The 16,426-nt window shown below is 41.6% G+C and overlaps 1 protein-coding gene across 8 annotated transcripts in view; it reads left to right on the top strand.

Moving 5' to 3' along the window:
* The window catches only part of SSH2 (slingshot protein phosphatase 2), a 270,234-nt gene that overhangs the window by 187,132 nt on the left and 66,676 nt on the right, over positions 1 to 16,426 (top strand). For all 8 annotated transcript variants that reach the window (XM_047756765.1, XM_047756764.1, XM_047756768.1 and 5 more), the window contains one exon: positions 11,156 to 11,259. In XM_047756765.1, the coding sequence (XP_047612721.1) occupies positions 11,156 to 11,259 (104 nt within the window). The remainder of the gene's footprint in view (positions 1 to 11,155; positions 11,260 to 16,426) is intronic.

The raw sequence follows: 16,426 nt of genomic DNA, 5'->3' as shown, positions 1-16,426 counted from the left end.
TAATAGCCATGTAAGGGAGCAGTTTTGGAAGCAGATCTCCAGCCTGAGTCTGGGCTTCAGATGACTGCATTCTCATAAGAGACCCTGAACCAGAACCTCCCAGCAAGGCTGTTTCTAGATTCCTAACCCAAAGAAACTGTATGAGATAATAAATGTGGGGTTTTTTTTTTTGTTTTTTGTTTGTTGTTTGTTTGTTTTTTAGGCTTCTAAGTTTTAGGGTAATCTGTTATTTGTCAGTAGTCATCCCTTAGAGGAGAGGGTGGCCATGCGAGTGGATGAAGGTATCCAGAGAGTTTATACTGAGCAAGAAGAGGGATGACAAGGAAATGCTAGGCGACAGCATGTTTGAGAGCTTGGCAGAGGGGCAGCCACTGCTCAGGTCTGGCCAGTGGTTGCTAGGTGTGAATGTGGACATATGTGTTCAGATTTTCTAATCTTACAAGAGAAGCTGGAAATTCTGATTTGCAGTACAGTTAGTTATAAATGAGTTTCAAGGCACTATAACGGTCAGTCTGTCTGGTGTAAGAGCAGTGAGGAGGGTATGGTAGGACATCTGGCACAGGATCTCAAACTTGGGTGCTTAGAGAAGTACCAGTTTGATTCATTGTCTTAGAAGCTGAGAATGGCGAGTCTCAAAAAGGAGAAATTGATTTGCCGTGCATATCAAAGCTCCAGCTGCTAAAGGAAGAGCAGAAAATGGTGTTAAGCTAAGATTGAAGGATCTTTGTCCTTTAGATCTGTCACTTGGGAAATCACTGGCAAACTTAGGAGAAGGAGGAGTTGCAGAGGTGGGGCAGAAAGATGGCAGTGGGTCGAAAAAATGACTGGCGAGGGAAGAAAATGGAGACAGCAAGTAGAGACTCCCTTTTAGAGAATTTCAGTAATAAAGAGAACTTAGAAGGGAACATAAGATCAAGTAAGGGTTTTATTTTAAGGATGTGAAAGAACAGACTTGAGCATGTTTCTGGGCTGAGGAGAAGCAGTCACTAGAGAGAGAGGTGACTAATCAAAACTGGGAAGCAAGGGAATGGGGTCAAGGACACAGGTGAAAGGGTTGACTTTTGACGGCTGGATACATTGTTATCTCAGACTGGAGAAAGGCGGTAAGTTTGCAGGTGAGGAAGAGCAATTGGGAGAAATCCCACCAGCTAGCCCCCATTTTCTTGATATGGTAGAAAACCAGGTTAACTGTGGAGAGTTAAAGGAGGCAGGAGTTGGTGATGGGATTTGAGGAGGGCGGGGAGGGTTTGGAATAGGCAGGGAGGGGAATGGGGTGGGGGCTGCCTGGAGGTGTTAGCTTCTCCTCTGAGTTAACTCAGTGTTGTTACTGTCATCCCTGACATCTCTATCACTGAGACCATGAATGTGCACCTGCATCCAGAGGCATGATTTTATAATCTCCTTAGGCATTGGGCTGCCTTTCTTTTCATTTATTCAATGTATATCTATTGCACGTCCACTTAGTGTCAAATACTGTGCTAGACACTAGAGAGAACATTAAACGAGGCAGTGGTTCCTGCTCAAGGATCTTGCTGCTCGTACAGATAATAGTAAGTCATCAACTAACACTATAATTTTAAGCTGTAGTAAGTATTATGTAGGGAACTCAGGAACGAAGACAACAGATTATAGGGAAACCAGTTAAGAGATAGGACATGGGACTAGGTTGATTAGGGAAGGAAGAAAAACCAAAAAAGCTTGATGGTTTGGGGAAAAAATTGAGGAAATCAAGGGATTAGAGTTTCCAACAGGTTGAAGAGAGAGTGAACACATGAGGGTCACAAGAGAAGGGATTGTAATCAGAAAGTGGGAGTCTTGGTGTCTAAAATCAAGTCCATCAAAATCTGATGCCTTCCAAAAGGACTCTAGGAATTGGAATTCTAAATGGAGTTCAGGTGAAGGTCCTTGAAGATCAAGAGGAAGAGAAATTTGGGAGTTCCCATCGTGGTACAGCGGGAACGAATCCGATTAGGAACCATGAGGTTTCGGGTTCCATCCCTGGGTTCGCTCAGCAGGTTGGGGATCTGGCGTTGCCATGAGCTGTGGTGTAGGTCACCGACATGGCTCAGATCTGGCATTGCTGTTGCTCTGGCTGTAGGCCGGCAGCTACAGCTCCGATTAGACCCTTAGCCTGGGAACTTCCATATGCTGTATGTGCGGCCCTCAAAAGACCAAAAAAAAAAAAAAAAGAAGGAAGAGAAATTTGGGGACAAAGCTGTTGGGTGTTCATCTGTATGGACAGTGGAATCTCTTTTAAGATTTAGTAGGAATTAGGGTGAAGAGAAGACTGAGTCAGATAAAGAGTAAATTAAAGATAGTGACAGGGATGTCAGAAGGCGACAGCAACAAAGAATAGAAGATGCCCTGAGCCTCACAAGGGGCTCTGCATAAAGGTGAGAAAGAAATGGTGTGGAAGCACAGGTTCACGTTTTGGCCACCTTAAAAACCCAATTTTCATTCCTTCTGCAGGTGTATTTTAAATACCTGGAAAGGCATTTGTTGAATCATGCAAATGAAATGATATTTCAGATGCTGAACAGTCTTTCTGGGTTAATCTCCTTTTGTTTTGTTTATTCCTACCAACTCTTTAAGTAATTCTGGTCATGTCTCTTGGTGATCAGTACATTCAGCATTTTAAATACTGAGAAAGAACAGTTTGGGTCATTTAGTTTTTGCCCCAGACAGCTTTTAAGTTTTACCTTTTTGAAAGAAAAGCATTTAAGTCCAGAGTTTGGGGCCACAGGACTGAGAGGCTCTTTGAATTCAGCCTGTAAAGGAAGTGGCTCCTCTGAGGTGAGGTGGTTTCTCCCCTTCTTGGAGGAGTACCTTCTTAAAAACACGACTCCCAGGTCCTGTCAGTCATCAGGAGGGCTAGGGGCAGGTGTGTGGGGAAGTACCTGAAACCAAATCCTTTCATAGGCACCTAGCTTTGTTTTGTTCTGGGTGGGGTGGTGGAATATTGGGGAATGGCTGCTGGAGGCTGGGATTTGCTAGGGTTGCAAAGGAACAGCAGTTAGAACGTGACAGTGGTGTCATGAGGAGGTTTGGTCTCTGAATCTCAGTTCAGACTCAGAAGTCTTTGAGGGCTAGACTGCTCAGTGTAAGTCCGGCAGTGGCGGCTACTTGGAGGAACTGGGCATGTGGGTGCTTTTCTCAAGGGTATTCAAAATTAGAATGATTTAACATCTGTGCTGCTCTCACAAAATGTACTGCATCAGGCCCTCTTACTACCAGTTGGAGCCATGACCCAGACTCTCGCTGAGGGCTCTCTATCTCTGACCTGTCACTATTTGGTAGTACTTTTAAAACCCAAACAAAAAGCTAAACACTTTAAATCCCTGAAAGAAAGTCAAGTGGGTATGTGCACAGACACTATCTAGAAAAAAATACCATAGGTCTGAGAGAAGACTTCAGAGGAGCCAAGGGCTAGGCAGTCATCCACTTCTTTTCCCAGGTAGGCTCTCTTGCCCTCCTGCCTAGGCCTCATGGACTTCCTTCTTGTTTTTGGCACCTAGTTTTTGATATTTTTTTAAAGCAATGTTTAATATCCAGCAAGCATACTAAAGGAAAAAGAACAAAGAAGCAACTGTAAGAAGTATCATGAAAGTATGTGCCTCATGGAAGTATGTCTAAATCTTTCTTTTCTCAGACCTGAGCTTTGTCTTTAGGATACCTGAAAAATAAAGCAAATATGTCCTGTTGTGGTAACCTCCAAATTAGGATAAAGGGTTAAAGTGCCACCCTGGGTTTCAGATGACATGGGCTTTAGTCAGTGCTCCACTACTGCCCAGCTCTGTGACTGGGCAAGTCATTTTGTTCTCTGAACTTCTATTGATGTATCAGATTCTCTGTTGCAAGCTCAGAAATGAATTCTGTCTTAAGCAAAATATTTGTTAGAAGGATGTCAGAGCTTACCTAATAGATGAGAGGGTAGAAGACCAAACTTAGAGAACAGGCAGGAACCAAGGGTATTCAAGGAAAGCCTGGGAGCAGGAGCAGACTGGTCTGTACCTTGCCACTCTCCCCATAGTAAGTATGACCATCACCCCACGATCCCTCCTCCCTTGGGTCACTTGCCTGAGATTCAGGGGAGTATTCCAGCTTGCCTGGGCTAAACCATATGCCAGCTCCTGCAAGGCCCTTTGCAGTTCCACAGTTGGAGGGCCCCCCTGACCAGGCACACTAGGATTCCCTAAAAGGAGACTAGGGGAATTTAGGAAGGAGAGCTCTACTGCTAGACAGCCAGAAACCACAGCTATGAACCCAGGTGTGTCCCAATCTGTAGAAATTGGAAGGTTGAATTGTATGGTCATTGGTAAAATCATTGATGCTAGATTGTGTTTTTATCTGATTTTTCCTTTTAATGGTCTCACCTGTGACCTATGGAGGTTCCCGGGCTAGGGGTTGAATTGGAGCTGCAGCTGCTGGCCCAGGCCACAGCCACGCCAGATCCTTAACCCACTCAGCAAGGCCAGGGATAAACCCACATCCTCTTGGATAATGGTCGGTTTGTTACCTCTAAGCACAACAGAAACTCCCTATGTGAACATTGCTAAGATGCACATGTTTGAGTCAGAAAAAGAACAGTTAGAAGATCTTATCAGTAGATGAATATTCAAAATGAATAAAAGTAATATTCTGGGGATCTTTGCCCTCCAGTTTATGGTCTATAGGGAAAGGACCAGGAAGATTAGTCCTAATGGAATTTGTCCCTCAGCCTTGAACAAACAGACCTTTTTTTTTAGTTCTTAGATTGTAGGAAAGTAGGAAAGGCGGGGGAAGTCGATGCATCTGAAGGTGGTTGCGCTGGGCATTGTGCAGCAGAGATTGAAGTGGAAGATCAGCTGGAACTAAAATGGTGTGATGGTTGTAGTTAATGAGGAAGAACTGGAGCCTTAGGTTCTTCTCCACTTTGCCAATAATTGGTTTACTAATAAACCCCAGCCTCTGCTTGTCTGCTGATAAAGAGAGAAATAATCGTCTCTTTAGGGAGTTCCCTCATGGCCTAGCTGTTAAAGGATCCAGCATTTTCACTGCTGTGGTTTGAATCAGTGCTCTGGCTCAGGTTCAGTTCCTAGCCCAGGAACTTCTGCATGCGACAGGTGCAGCCAAGAAAAAAGAGAAAAAGAAATAATCCAGCTGCCTCTTTTCATAGGCACATGTCTGGGAGTTTATGCCCTGGGGAAGAGGGTTCCAGGTATTCATTTCCATTCTAACATAGTCACTTGAACATATGGCCATGTGTGCAGAGGATAGGGTTGGAGAATGTTTAATTACAGAGAACAGTATATGGAATGTTTAGGTTTGGATTTTTTTCCCATTGTAATCTAAATTCCTTTAGGATTACAGAATCAAACTTTTCTCACTACCTGGAAGTGTGCTTTTGACTTTTGTAGCCATGTTTCATCCATCAGGGCACAGCAACTTTGTCCTTCCTGTTTGTCTGTTTTTTCCCATTATATTTTGTTTTGTTTTTTTATTTAGCCATACTTTTTCAGTAGGCACCAGTATTGATAGCTCTGTGGTCCTTTGGCCACTGGCCTGATATTTGAAGCTTTTTATTATGAAATTACCTTTCTGTGTGATGTGGTCACACTCAGTGGGGACATGAATTCCATTCCAACTAGTGGGATTGACAGAGGGCTGCCTTAGTATCTTGAATCTAAAATGAAACAACTAAGCAGAAAAAACTTATCAGGAAAGGGGGGTGTTGTTAGGAGGGTGGAATGTATTTGAAAGTTTTCCAAAGATGAATATTCTTCAAGATAAAAATATAACAGTTCAGATTATGTGCATATGAATTTTACATAAATGCCAGCTAGCTCACTTTGTACAATTAAAATTTGTGCGGTCAATATTACACAATAATTTACCTGTGAATTTTGGCTTCAAGTGGAAGTGGCACACTCAAGAGTTTGGCATGACAAACATTATAAACATAAAAATCTGCTTTCTTCATTTTAATCTTGAAGTAAAAGTATTATACCCACTTTCTGAAACTTGATTTGCCATAGTAAATGATTGGTTTCTTCTTGTGTGCTTTGAATAAAATGAAGAATGCCTCTCAAACTAACATGTAGCCGTTTGGCCAGGTGTGTTGTTCCTTTGTTTTGACTCCTTGGCCTTGCTGTTGGTCATGGATGATCACCCTAGCCACATTCCTCATAGATTATGCTAACCTCAGAATAGTTAAGTATTTTCTTCCCTTTGTTGACCTTTTCCTCTATACTTTGCCTGAGAAGAAACTGCCAGTTAACAAATTTCATACTTTGGAAAATGCTTTTGATTAGGAAGGATTGGCCAGAGAGCCTCCCCAAATTACTTAAAGCAGAGTCCTCTTTCCTCTGTTTTTGAGACTACAATATTACCATCATTCCCAGTTTCTTTTCTCTACCGTCCAGCCCATTTGGATTCATCTCTCAGCCAGATGTTCTTCATTCTCCTCAGTAAAGCCTGTTCATGGCCTTAATGAGGGGGAACAAAAGAAATGAAAAAAGTTGAGATCTGAATGGATTTCTGTCGTTTTCTTTCACTCTCGTATCTACTTTATTTGTTTTTCTGCTGCACTCACAGCATACAAAAGTTCTAGGGCCAGAAATCAAACCTGCACCTCAGCAGTGACCCAAGCTGTGCAGTGACAACACCAGATCCTTAACCCACTGTGCCACAAGAGAACTCTTTTTTAATGTTTCTACTCCTGTATCTACTTTTAAATTATGTTCTATAGAGAAGACACTGCATTTCATCTTGCATAAACTATATCATAGAACTAGAACAGCATAATAGAGGGTTCAGAGCAGGAACTTTCAAGTCAGACCTGTTTGAATCCTTGCTCCTAAGATTGCTAGCTAACTGTATGATCTCAGGCTGATAATTTACCATCTCTGAGCCCCTCAGTCTCTTCCATGTAAATTGGGGGTAAAAAAATAGTACCTACTCTGTAGGATTGTTGTAAAGGTTAAATGGAATAATGTAAAGTGCTTAGCTCAGTGCCTTGCTGGCAGCTGGGCATCTACTTACGTTAACTACTATTAGCTCATTTCAGACAACCAATTAGGGATGACTTTCTGTTTGTTGAACAAATGATTTTCTGGCAAGAGGAGAGTAGATATTCCTCAGTTGTATTCTGATAAAAACTGGAGAACTTCACTGTCACTGTGTTAGAAAGATGATCCTGTGTCACTTTTTTTTTCTTTTTACGGCTACGCTTGAGGCATATGGAAGTTTCTGGGCTAGGAACTTCATCAGAACTGCACCTGCGGCCTACAACGGCAGCTTGTGGCAACGCCAGATCCTTAACCAACTGAACAAGGCCAGGGATCAAACCTGCATCCTCATGGACACATTGCTGAGTTCTTAACCCTCTGAGCCACAACAGGAACTCCCTGTGTCACTTTCTTATCAAGCAACTAATTAATCTCCATTTTTACATTCAGAAAGTGTTCTTTATCTTGTGTTTTACTTAATATAGGAGTTCTTAATTCTTTTGGGGTTTGTGTTGGTGTTTAACTTGGCATCTGTAATCAAATATAGATGTCTCCATAAAATTTACTGGAACAGACCTCTTCCTGGGCTAGACTCTAGAGAACTGGTCAGTTCAGAAAACTTGTAAAAGTTTTCACCTACCTCTAGGTTTTAAATTAGAAGCCAACTCTGTGATGCTTGACTCTCCAGGCAGCTGCTTCAGAAAGACTTGATATTTATGTAAATGAATCTCTTGCCATTCTGGCAAGATATACTAAGCCTTTACCATACACTGAAGTACAGGTGATTAAATTTACATATAATTTTCTTTTTTTTACCCTTTTTGGCCACACCCATAGCATGTGGATGGTCCTGGGCCAGGGATCAAACCCACGCCAGAGCAGTGACAAAGCAGGATTCTTGATCTGCTTTGCCACCAAGGAATTCCCACATTTAATTTTTTTTTCCATATTTAATTTTCAAGTTGAACTTCATCTGCCTAAACTCTAGTGGTGGCAAATTTTATTTTTTCACTTCCACACCACTGTGCTGCCATCCCATCTTTGATAGGATTTATAGAGTTTTGACTTTTTTTCAATGATAAAAAGGGATTTTTGTAATTAGCTGCACTTTCATTCCTGGTCCCCTTGTGACCAGCAGTTTATGCCACTTATGTGATGATTGAGGAGTCATAATCTGGGGCCACAGAATAAAGAGGATTGATCGTACCATCCAGAGTGTGTCTGCCATGGCTTTCAGGGGGCCTAGACAGAACCTTGTCAGGCAGTCTCCAGGCCTAGCTGGTTCCACTGTGCATTTTGTTCTGTCACAAAATTTATGGATATTTGTATAAATGATTCAAATAGAATGACTTCTTTTCCCCTATACCATATGTGACTTTGACTCCTAGTCTGTCTTTTTATAATTGGGAATTTTCTAGGTACCTCTTAGTTAACCAAGGACCCTTGCCCTCCACCTCGACCCTCCCCTTGTGAAAGCACTTACATACATTTTAAAGAACACACTTAGATAATGCTGTAAAGCATAAGCAGCAAGTGTATCTAAGAACAATATTATAGAACTCTCAAAACCAGGAAGTTCATGTGTTTGCCAAAGAGCAACTACCTTTGTCTCACAAAAGGAATGACTGAAGTAAGCTCTCAACAAATAGACTTTAGTAGACGTAGACTACTCTGTTTACTGGAAACTAAAATGCCCACAGCTATAACTTGCCTGCTGATAGGTGGACTAGCCTTTATTTTGAAAATATTTTCGTTTAGTAGAGCAGACAGTTGCTGTGTTGGCAGAAGTGTGAATTTCATTTCCTGTCTGTGGTGTACCCCACTCATCCTGTCACTCAGACATTTTGTTTTAGGTTTTTCCCGTAATGTGGGTGAAACAGAGTGTCCCACAGCAGGGTGACATGTGCATACCATGAACTGAACGTAACAAGAGACAGGACTTGTGCAACAGACCACAAGGGCACAGTGCTTTATTTAAAGACCAAAACAAAACAAGGCAGTCCCTCCCGGCCAGCATGCAAATTTTTAAATGGCCTCTGTGGTGTCTTACAGTCTCTTTGGCAAGTTACCTCCAAAGTTTATCAGCTTTTTGCCATGTGATTAAAGGATAAAATTGGGTCAAAGACTAACAACATACTAGAGATGATTTAATTTCGTTTGCCAATTTATTGTCAAACATTTATATTTTTAGTCCAGTAATCTACCACATATTTTGAGTTCTATAATAATTATTTTTTACCTGTGAGATTAAAGAAATTCTATTTTCTTCTCCTAAATGACAATTCCTGTTTCAGTGATGGGTCACATAAAATAGTGTGTGCGGTGGGGGGTGGAGAACCCTGGGATGAATTCATTTATCCGTCAACTATCTATCCAGAGCCTAATATATGCTTGGCACTATTTCCAGTGTTGAAGATACAGTACTGAGCAAAGTAAAGTCTTGCTCTTCATGGAGCTTATATCCTGTTACAGAGAGATGATCACAATCAAATATACAGGTGGATAAGCATAACTTTAGTTTATGATAAATATCCTGAAGGAAACAAAACAGAACAACAGGATGGAGTATGACTAGGATGGAGGGAAAGGTGTTGGCACTGGAGCTGTGACTTAAATAGCGACAGGCCAGGAGAGAAGTGTCCCAGGTAGAAAACAAAGAGCACAGAGGCCCTGAGAAGGGGCCTGAAATGTAGAGGAAACCAGGTCATAGGAAACAAAAGGAGGGGGTATAAGACCAGGGAAGTAACTCCACGTGGAGGGCACACTCCTTGGGTGAAACACACTTCCTGCATTCTGCTCCTTTTCAGTGCATATGGAAATGCAAGTTTGTGAAAGTAAAATTCTGAGTAATATTTCAGTGTGATGTGTGTGTGTTTTAAATATAAACCTGTTTTGCAAACTTCGTATGTGTTAGTAGCTAAGTGTTGTAATATTTCACATCTGATTAAAACATTATTGATTAGCATAGGTCTATTAGTTATTGATAACCATAGATCTGTTAGTTGTTAAACTAATATTTATTAAGAGAACCACTCTAAAAAGCTTCTTATTCATATTGACTCCTCACAACAATCTCATTTACTAATCCCTGCTATATAGATAAAGAAATTTAGGAGTTCCTTTCCTGGCTCAGCGGAAACAAACCTGAATAGCATCCATGAGGATGCAGGTTCAATCCCTGGCCTCGCTCAGTGCGTTAAGGATCCAGCATTGCCATGAGCTGTGGTGTAGGTCACAGACTCGGCTTGGATCTGGCGTTGCTGTGGCTATGGTGTAGGCCGGCTTTGGCTACAGCTCCGATTTAACCCCTAGCCTGGGAACCTCCATATGTTGTGGGTGCGACCCTAAAAAGACAACAACAACAACAAAAGAAAAGAAAAGAAATTTAGGCCCCTGAAAATTTACTCAGGTAAGAAATGGCAGAGCCAGGATTCAAACCCAGGCAGTCTGGTTCCAGAGCCTTCACTCTTAACTGCTGCCTTGTGATGTATATAGAAGGGTATAAGTTTTGTTTCAGAAAAATTATCTAAAGTAGACCAAACTGTGTGAGTAACCAGAATCTCTTTTTTTTTAATTGAAATATAGTTGATTTACAATGTTGTATTAGTTTCTGGTGTACAACAAAGTGATCCAGGTGTACATATATATACATATTCCTTTTCATATTCTTCTTTATTATGGTTTATTACAGGATATTGAATATTGTTTCCAATGCTATTAAGTAGGACCTTGTTTATCAGAATATCTTTTGATTTAATTTTTTTTTTGTCTTTTGTCTTTTGTTGTTGTTGTTGTTGTTGTTGTTGCTATTTCTTGGGCCACTCCCGCGGCATATGGAGGTTCCCAGGCTAGGGGTTGAATCGGAGCTACAGCTGCTGGCCTTCGCCAGAGCCACAGCAACACAGGATCCGAGCCGCGTCTGCAACCTACACCACAGGTCACGGCAACGCCGGATCCTTAACCCACTGAGCAAGGGCAGGGACCGAACCCGCAACCTCATGGTTCCTAGTCGGATTCGTTAACCACTGCGCCATGACAGGAACTCCTTGATTTAATTTTTATGTCATCCCATGAGGTTGAAACTTAAGAGGGAAGAGAAAATAATCCCCGAAGGGATCTCCATCTTCCTCTTTTATTTTAACTAATTTATTTGTACTTTTTCTTTATAGCATCAGTGAGAGTTTTCTAACTGTCAAAGGTGCTGCCCTTTTTCTACCACGGGGAAATGGCTCATCCACACCAAGAATCAGCCACAGACGCAATAAGCATGCAGGTAAAGTTCCGCATATGCCATTCCTTTCTTGGTTTCTTTGCCTTTGTTTTGTTCTAAAAGGCTGACTACCTCATCCCCATTTCTCCAACAGTTCTGTAATAGTGAAAGAAAGTATTGCGCTGTGCTATAGTCACTTTTCTTTCTCTTTCATAGACCATTTTTCTGGCACTTAGCAGAATACCTTATACATAGAGTAGATGTTCAGCAAATTTTTGTTGGAAAAATAATAAGGTACGCAAATATCCTAAAGTCTTCATGTGACTTTTCGATTAGAGTTTTGATAGTCAGCTAAGAGATGTTCAGAGGTTTCTTCAGATGCTGTGCAGCATGAACTAACCGACAATGACATCTTTTCTCTCTGCTCTCTGGTGATGTTATGAGGGGAATGCTATATAAATTCACTCTCACTATTGTGATAACAAGAGTTACTGTGTTACATATATGAAATACCAGTCCTTAAATACCAGTCTGCTTCTTGATTGTGTTCACACTAAAAAGACCAGAAATTTAACTCAGAGGATGTGTATAGAAACAAGGAATCATCAAAAAAGTGTTCACTTAGGGATGAGTGTAATACTCTGATTTTGAAATAACCTGCTAATTTTCTGTACCCAGTACCAGTGTAAGGCTTTTTCCCCCATACATCCAAGCAGTTCTCATCCCTAGAAGGGTATCCTACAATTCAACTCAATTCTGACACTGTCTGGTAGTATTAGATTCCACAGGTTAAGGGCTGTTTCTAGGACTGCCTGGCACTCCCCACTTTAAATGCCAGTCACAAAGTCCACATTGTCTATAGATAGGAGGTTCCAATGACCCCTTACTTGGGTTTATTTAATTGGCTAGGGCAGCCCACAGAACTCAGAAAAACATTTACTCACTGGATTACTGGCTTATAATGAAAGAATATAACTCAGTAACAGCCAGATGGAAGAGATGCCTAGGGCAAGGTATGTGGGAAGGGGCATGGAGCTTCTGTGCCCTCTCTGAGTGTACCTCTCCCCAAATCTCCATGTGTTTGCAAATCTGGAAGCACTCTGAACCCTGTCTTTTTTGGGGTTTAATGGAGGCTTTGTTACATTGGCATGATTAATTAAATAATTGGCAATCCGTGTAACCTCCAGCCCTCTCCTCTCCACAGATATTTCTCTAGTGACATGGTTGATTGCTCTGGCAACCAACCAGCCCTCCAGCCTTAGGTGCTTTCCTAGAGTCAAATCATTAATATCACAAAAGACACCTTCACTGTTCCCATCACTTAAGAAATTCTAATGGGGAAGTCCCCATTGTGGCTCAGCAGATTAAGAACCTGACTAGTATCCATGAGGACGTGGGTATGATCCCTGGCCTTGCTCAGTGGGTCAAGGATTCAGCGTTGCCGCATGCTGCGGCATGGGTTGCACATGTAGCTTGGATCTCCACATTTCTGTGGCTGTGGCCTAGCATGGCAGCTGCAGCTCAGATTCGACCCCTAGCCTGGGAAGTAACTTCCATATGCCACATCTGTGGCCCTAAAAAAGAAAAAATAAATTTAAAAATAATCAAAAAAATAATAATAATAAGTTCCAGGGAGTTCCTCTCGTGGTGAATTGGAAACAAATCTGACTAGAAACCATGAGGTTGCGGGTTCAGTCCCTGGCCTTGCTCAGTGGGTTAAGGATCCGGCGTTGCCGTGAGCTGTGGTGTAGGTTGCAGACGCGGCTCGGATCCCGTGTTGCTATGGCTGTGGCGCAGGCCAGCAGCTGTAGCTCCGATTAGACCCCTGGCCTGGGAACCTCCATATGCCATGGGTGCAGCCCTAAAAAAAAAAGGACAAAAAAAGAAGTTCTAGTGACTTTAGGAGCTCTGTGCCAGGAACTGGATGAAGACCAAATTTATATTTATTATAAATCACAATATCACATCCACTAACAGTAGTATATGCATTTATATTTCTATATGTTGGATTTCTCTAAAGTCAGTTGCATCTGTGGTGATGAGGTTAAGAAAGAATCAGAGAAAGTGTAGGGAAAGAGATCTCCAGGTATAGGATATCCATAGTTTAAAAAGTTAATCAGCCTTATGTCTCTCTTCTAATAGTAAGCCTAATTTGTGTCATTTGGGGGAAAAAAATAAAAGTCAACCTGAGGACAGTAATTAGAGAAATCCTGATCAGTGCCATACAAAGAGTGTTTGCTTGTTGTCCAGCATGTGCCATTTTGATGATGTGTTACCTCCAGGAGTGGAAGAAATTGGAATTACTAGGAAGAGAACAAACTCCTTGAGTATCATATGTGAAAGCCAGAAATACTGGATCCCACTGAGCCAGTAGTTGAGTTTAGCTCCAGTCCAAATAATATCAGCTGTTTTAGTGGCTGCCCTACTTCTTGTTTGGGCCTTTATCTAGTGGCAAATGTAGCAGCTCAGAATTATAATTCATCTCACTGGGCAATATTTTCCTCCTGCCAAAATTCTCCAGGCATGGAAAATTTTTAACAGAGGCGAAAAAAACTTTTCAGAAAATCAGGTTTGGATTACATTTTCTAAAGGACCTTCCTCTTCAGTGCCTGTCACCAGAGTCAAGGGGGACCCTTCCCCAAAAAAACTTGAATCTACAGAGGAAGTAGATCCAGCTGAGTTTTGTGTTTCTGTTTGAGGTGGATACTTATCACTTACAGTAAAAAGAAAACAAAATATTGGTTTGAATCCAGCTTGTCTGACTAAGCTGTTAGGCACATTGCCCTGGGGCATGTAACAGTGAGTAGGGTCAGTGGCTTTTAAAGCTCCCGGCCCTGGTTGGTCTTTTTTCTTTGGTCAAACTTCCCCACTCAGCTGCCACCCAAGTTTTTACTTGACCTTGTTCACGTAGCTGTCTCGATACTGAAAAGAAAACCATATTTAACACAAACTGGAATGGGCCTGATTTGTGATCCAGAACAGAACAGATGAGGCAGTGTGAGTATAAATGCAGCTCACAAAGCTAGACCTTCACATAAGCTGGGTCTCCGTTGGCTGAGCTTGCAGTAACTGAAAGATGATGGCAGAATTGAGAGCAGATCAAGAACTTACTCTAACTTCTTAGGCATGTTTCTTGAACTAGTTAGAGTTTTATCTGGGCATGTTTCTTGAACTAGTTAGAGTTTTATCTGGGCTTCATTAAAAATATCCAAGTCCATTTTTTTGTAATCAAAAACTATTATTACGAGTGAATTTCTATAGTGCCTATGGCATATGAAAGTTCCCAGGCCAGGGATCCAACCCACACCATAGCAGCGACCCAAGCTACTGCAATGACAATGCCAGATCCTTAACCCACTCTCTGCTAACATTTTAAAGGGAAACAATAAAATCTTTAAAATCAAGCTGAAATCTAAAATGGCTATTAGTGGTGAAGTATATAAAAACAAAATGTAGGGGAAGGATCTTAGTGGTATGTGTATATTGCCTCTCTTAGTCTCTTTGAAGGGCAGTTCCGAGTAGGAAACACCCTGTTTGCTCATGGCAGTACCTTTCGCCACTAGCAAACCTGCACTCCCACATACCCATCTTGCATAAGGAGCCTTACTATAGGGGTAAGGGCTCCCAGACTTGTTGGACTTTCTGAGAAGCTCCTGGATCTTTGGGCCAGTAGTACTTGGTGTGGGGACTTAGGGCTACGAATTACCCACTTCCCCTCTAGAAGGCCTCCATCCTGAAAATTCTTTCCTCAGGTTATCTGTCCTGATAGAACAAAAGGAAACTTAATTTTTTAAAAGGCTAAGCTGCTTACCTCAATTGTAACTAGTAAGTCTAGTCACTCTTCATTGTTTATACCTAACACTGGTGCCTTTTTTTTTTTTTTTTTTGGTCCTTTTGCCTTTTCTAGGGCTACACCCGAGGCATGTGGAGGTTCCCAGGCTAGGGGTTGAATCGGAGCTGTAGCCACCGGCCTACGCCAGAGCCACAGCAACGCCAGATACAAGCAGCATCTGCGACCTACACCACAGCTCACGGCAACGCCGGATCGTTAACCCACTGAGCAAGGCCAGGGACTGAACCTGCAACCTCATGGTTACTAGTCAGATTCGTTAACCACTTCACCACGATGGGAACTCTACTGGTGCCTTTTTAAAAACAGCTTTATTGAGATATAATTCAAACACCGTGTAATTCATCTGCTTTACCATTAAAAGTGTACATTCAGTGATTTTTTTTAGTATATTCACAGAGTTGTGCAACCATCACTGTTATCTAATTTTGGAACATTTTTATCACCCCAAAAAGAAACCCAGTACCCATTAGCAGTCACTCCCTGTATCCCCTACACTCCCTCTCAGCCCTAAGTAATCACTAATCTACCTTCGGTCTCTATAGATTTGCCTGTTCTGGGTGTTCCATGTAAGTGGAACCATATAAATGATCTTTTGAGACAGACACCTTTCCCTTGAGACATGGCCTCTTTCAGGGCTCATCCGTCTTATAGTATGTAGCAGTACTTTATTCCATTTCATGAATAATATTCCATTATATGGCTATAACTACATTTTATTTATCCATCGGTTGATAGACATTTGAGGTTTTTTCCATTTGGGAGCTAGGAACATTTATGTACAAGTTTTTGTGTGGACGTATGTTTTCATTTCTCTTCGATTTGTACCTATAAACCCACATTGGTTCTTGCACATATTAGGCTTAGATTGTGTCTGTGGGTTTGAAGTGTAGTAAAATGAATGGACCTGGCCAGACATAATGATTCTTCTTTTTAATTTTGAAAGTTAAAAGATTCTGCAGTAATGGAGTTGGTGTGAAGCCAGCAGTAAAATGGGAGAAAAAGCAAGAAAACTATCTTTACGAGGAGGAAAAGGGGAAAAAAGAAAGGCTTTCAAACTTGCTGACCTTATAAACACACTTCCTTGCCAACCTACTTTTCTTTCTTCCTGTCTCTCTCCATTTCTCGTGCATATCAGTATTCATCTCATAATTACTATCTGTGAACTTACCTGGAGGAGAACTATGTGTGTAGATTCCAAGACCAGTGTGAGAACATTACATTGGCATCCATGATTATGCAGATGTGTTATTCACTTCAGACTCTTAAAAGAAAGTTTGGTCCCGGAGGGGCAGGAATGAAGTTTTCTTATACTCTGATTGTCATCATTTATGCAGCATATGATCTAATTGTCTCCTACTAGCCCAAGTCTCAGATTTC

Source organism: Phacochoerus africanus, chromosome 14, assembly GCF_016906955.1.
Source record: "Phacochoerus africanus isolate WHEZ1 chromosome 14, ROS_Pafr_v1, whole genome shotgun sequence".
Taxonomy (NCBI): Eukaryota; Metazoa; Chordata; class Mammalia; order Artiodactyla; family Suidae; genus Phacochoerus; species Phacochoerus africanus.
This window is presented reverse-complemented; position numbering and strand designations above follow the sequence as displayed.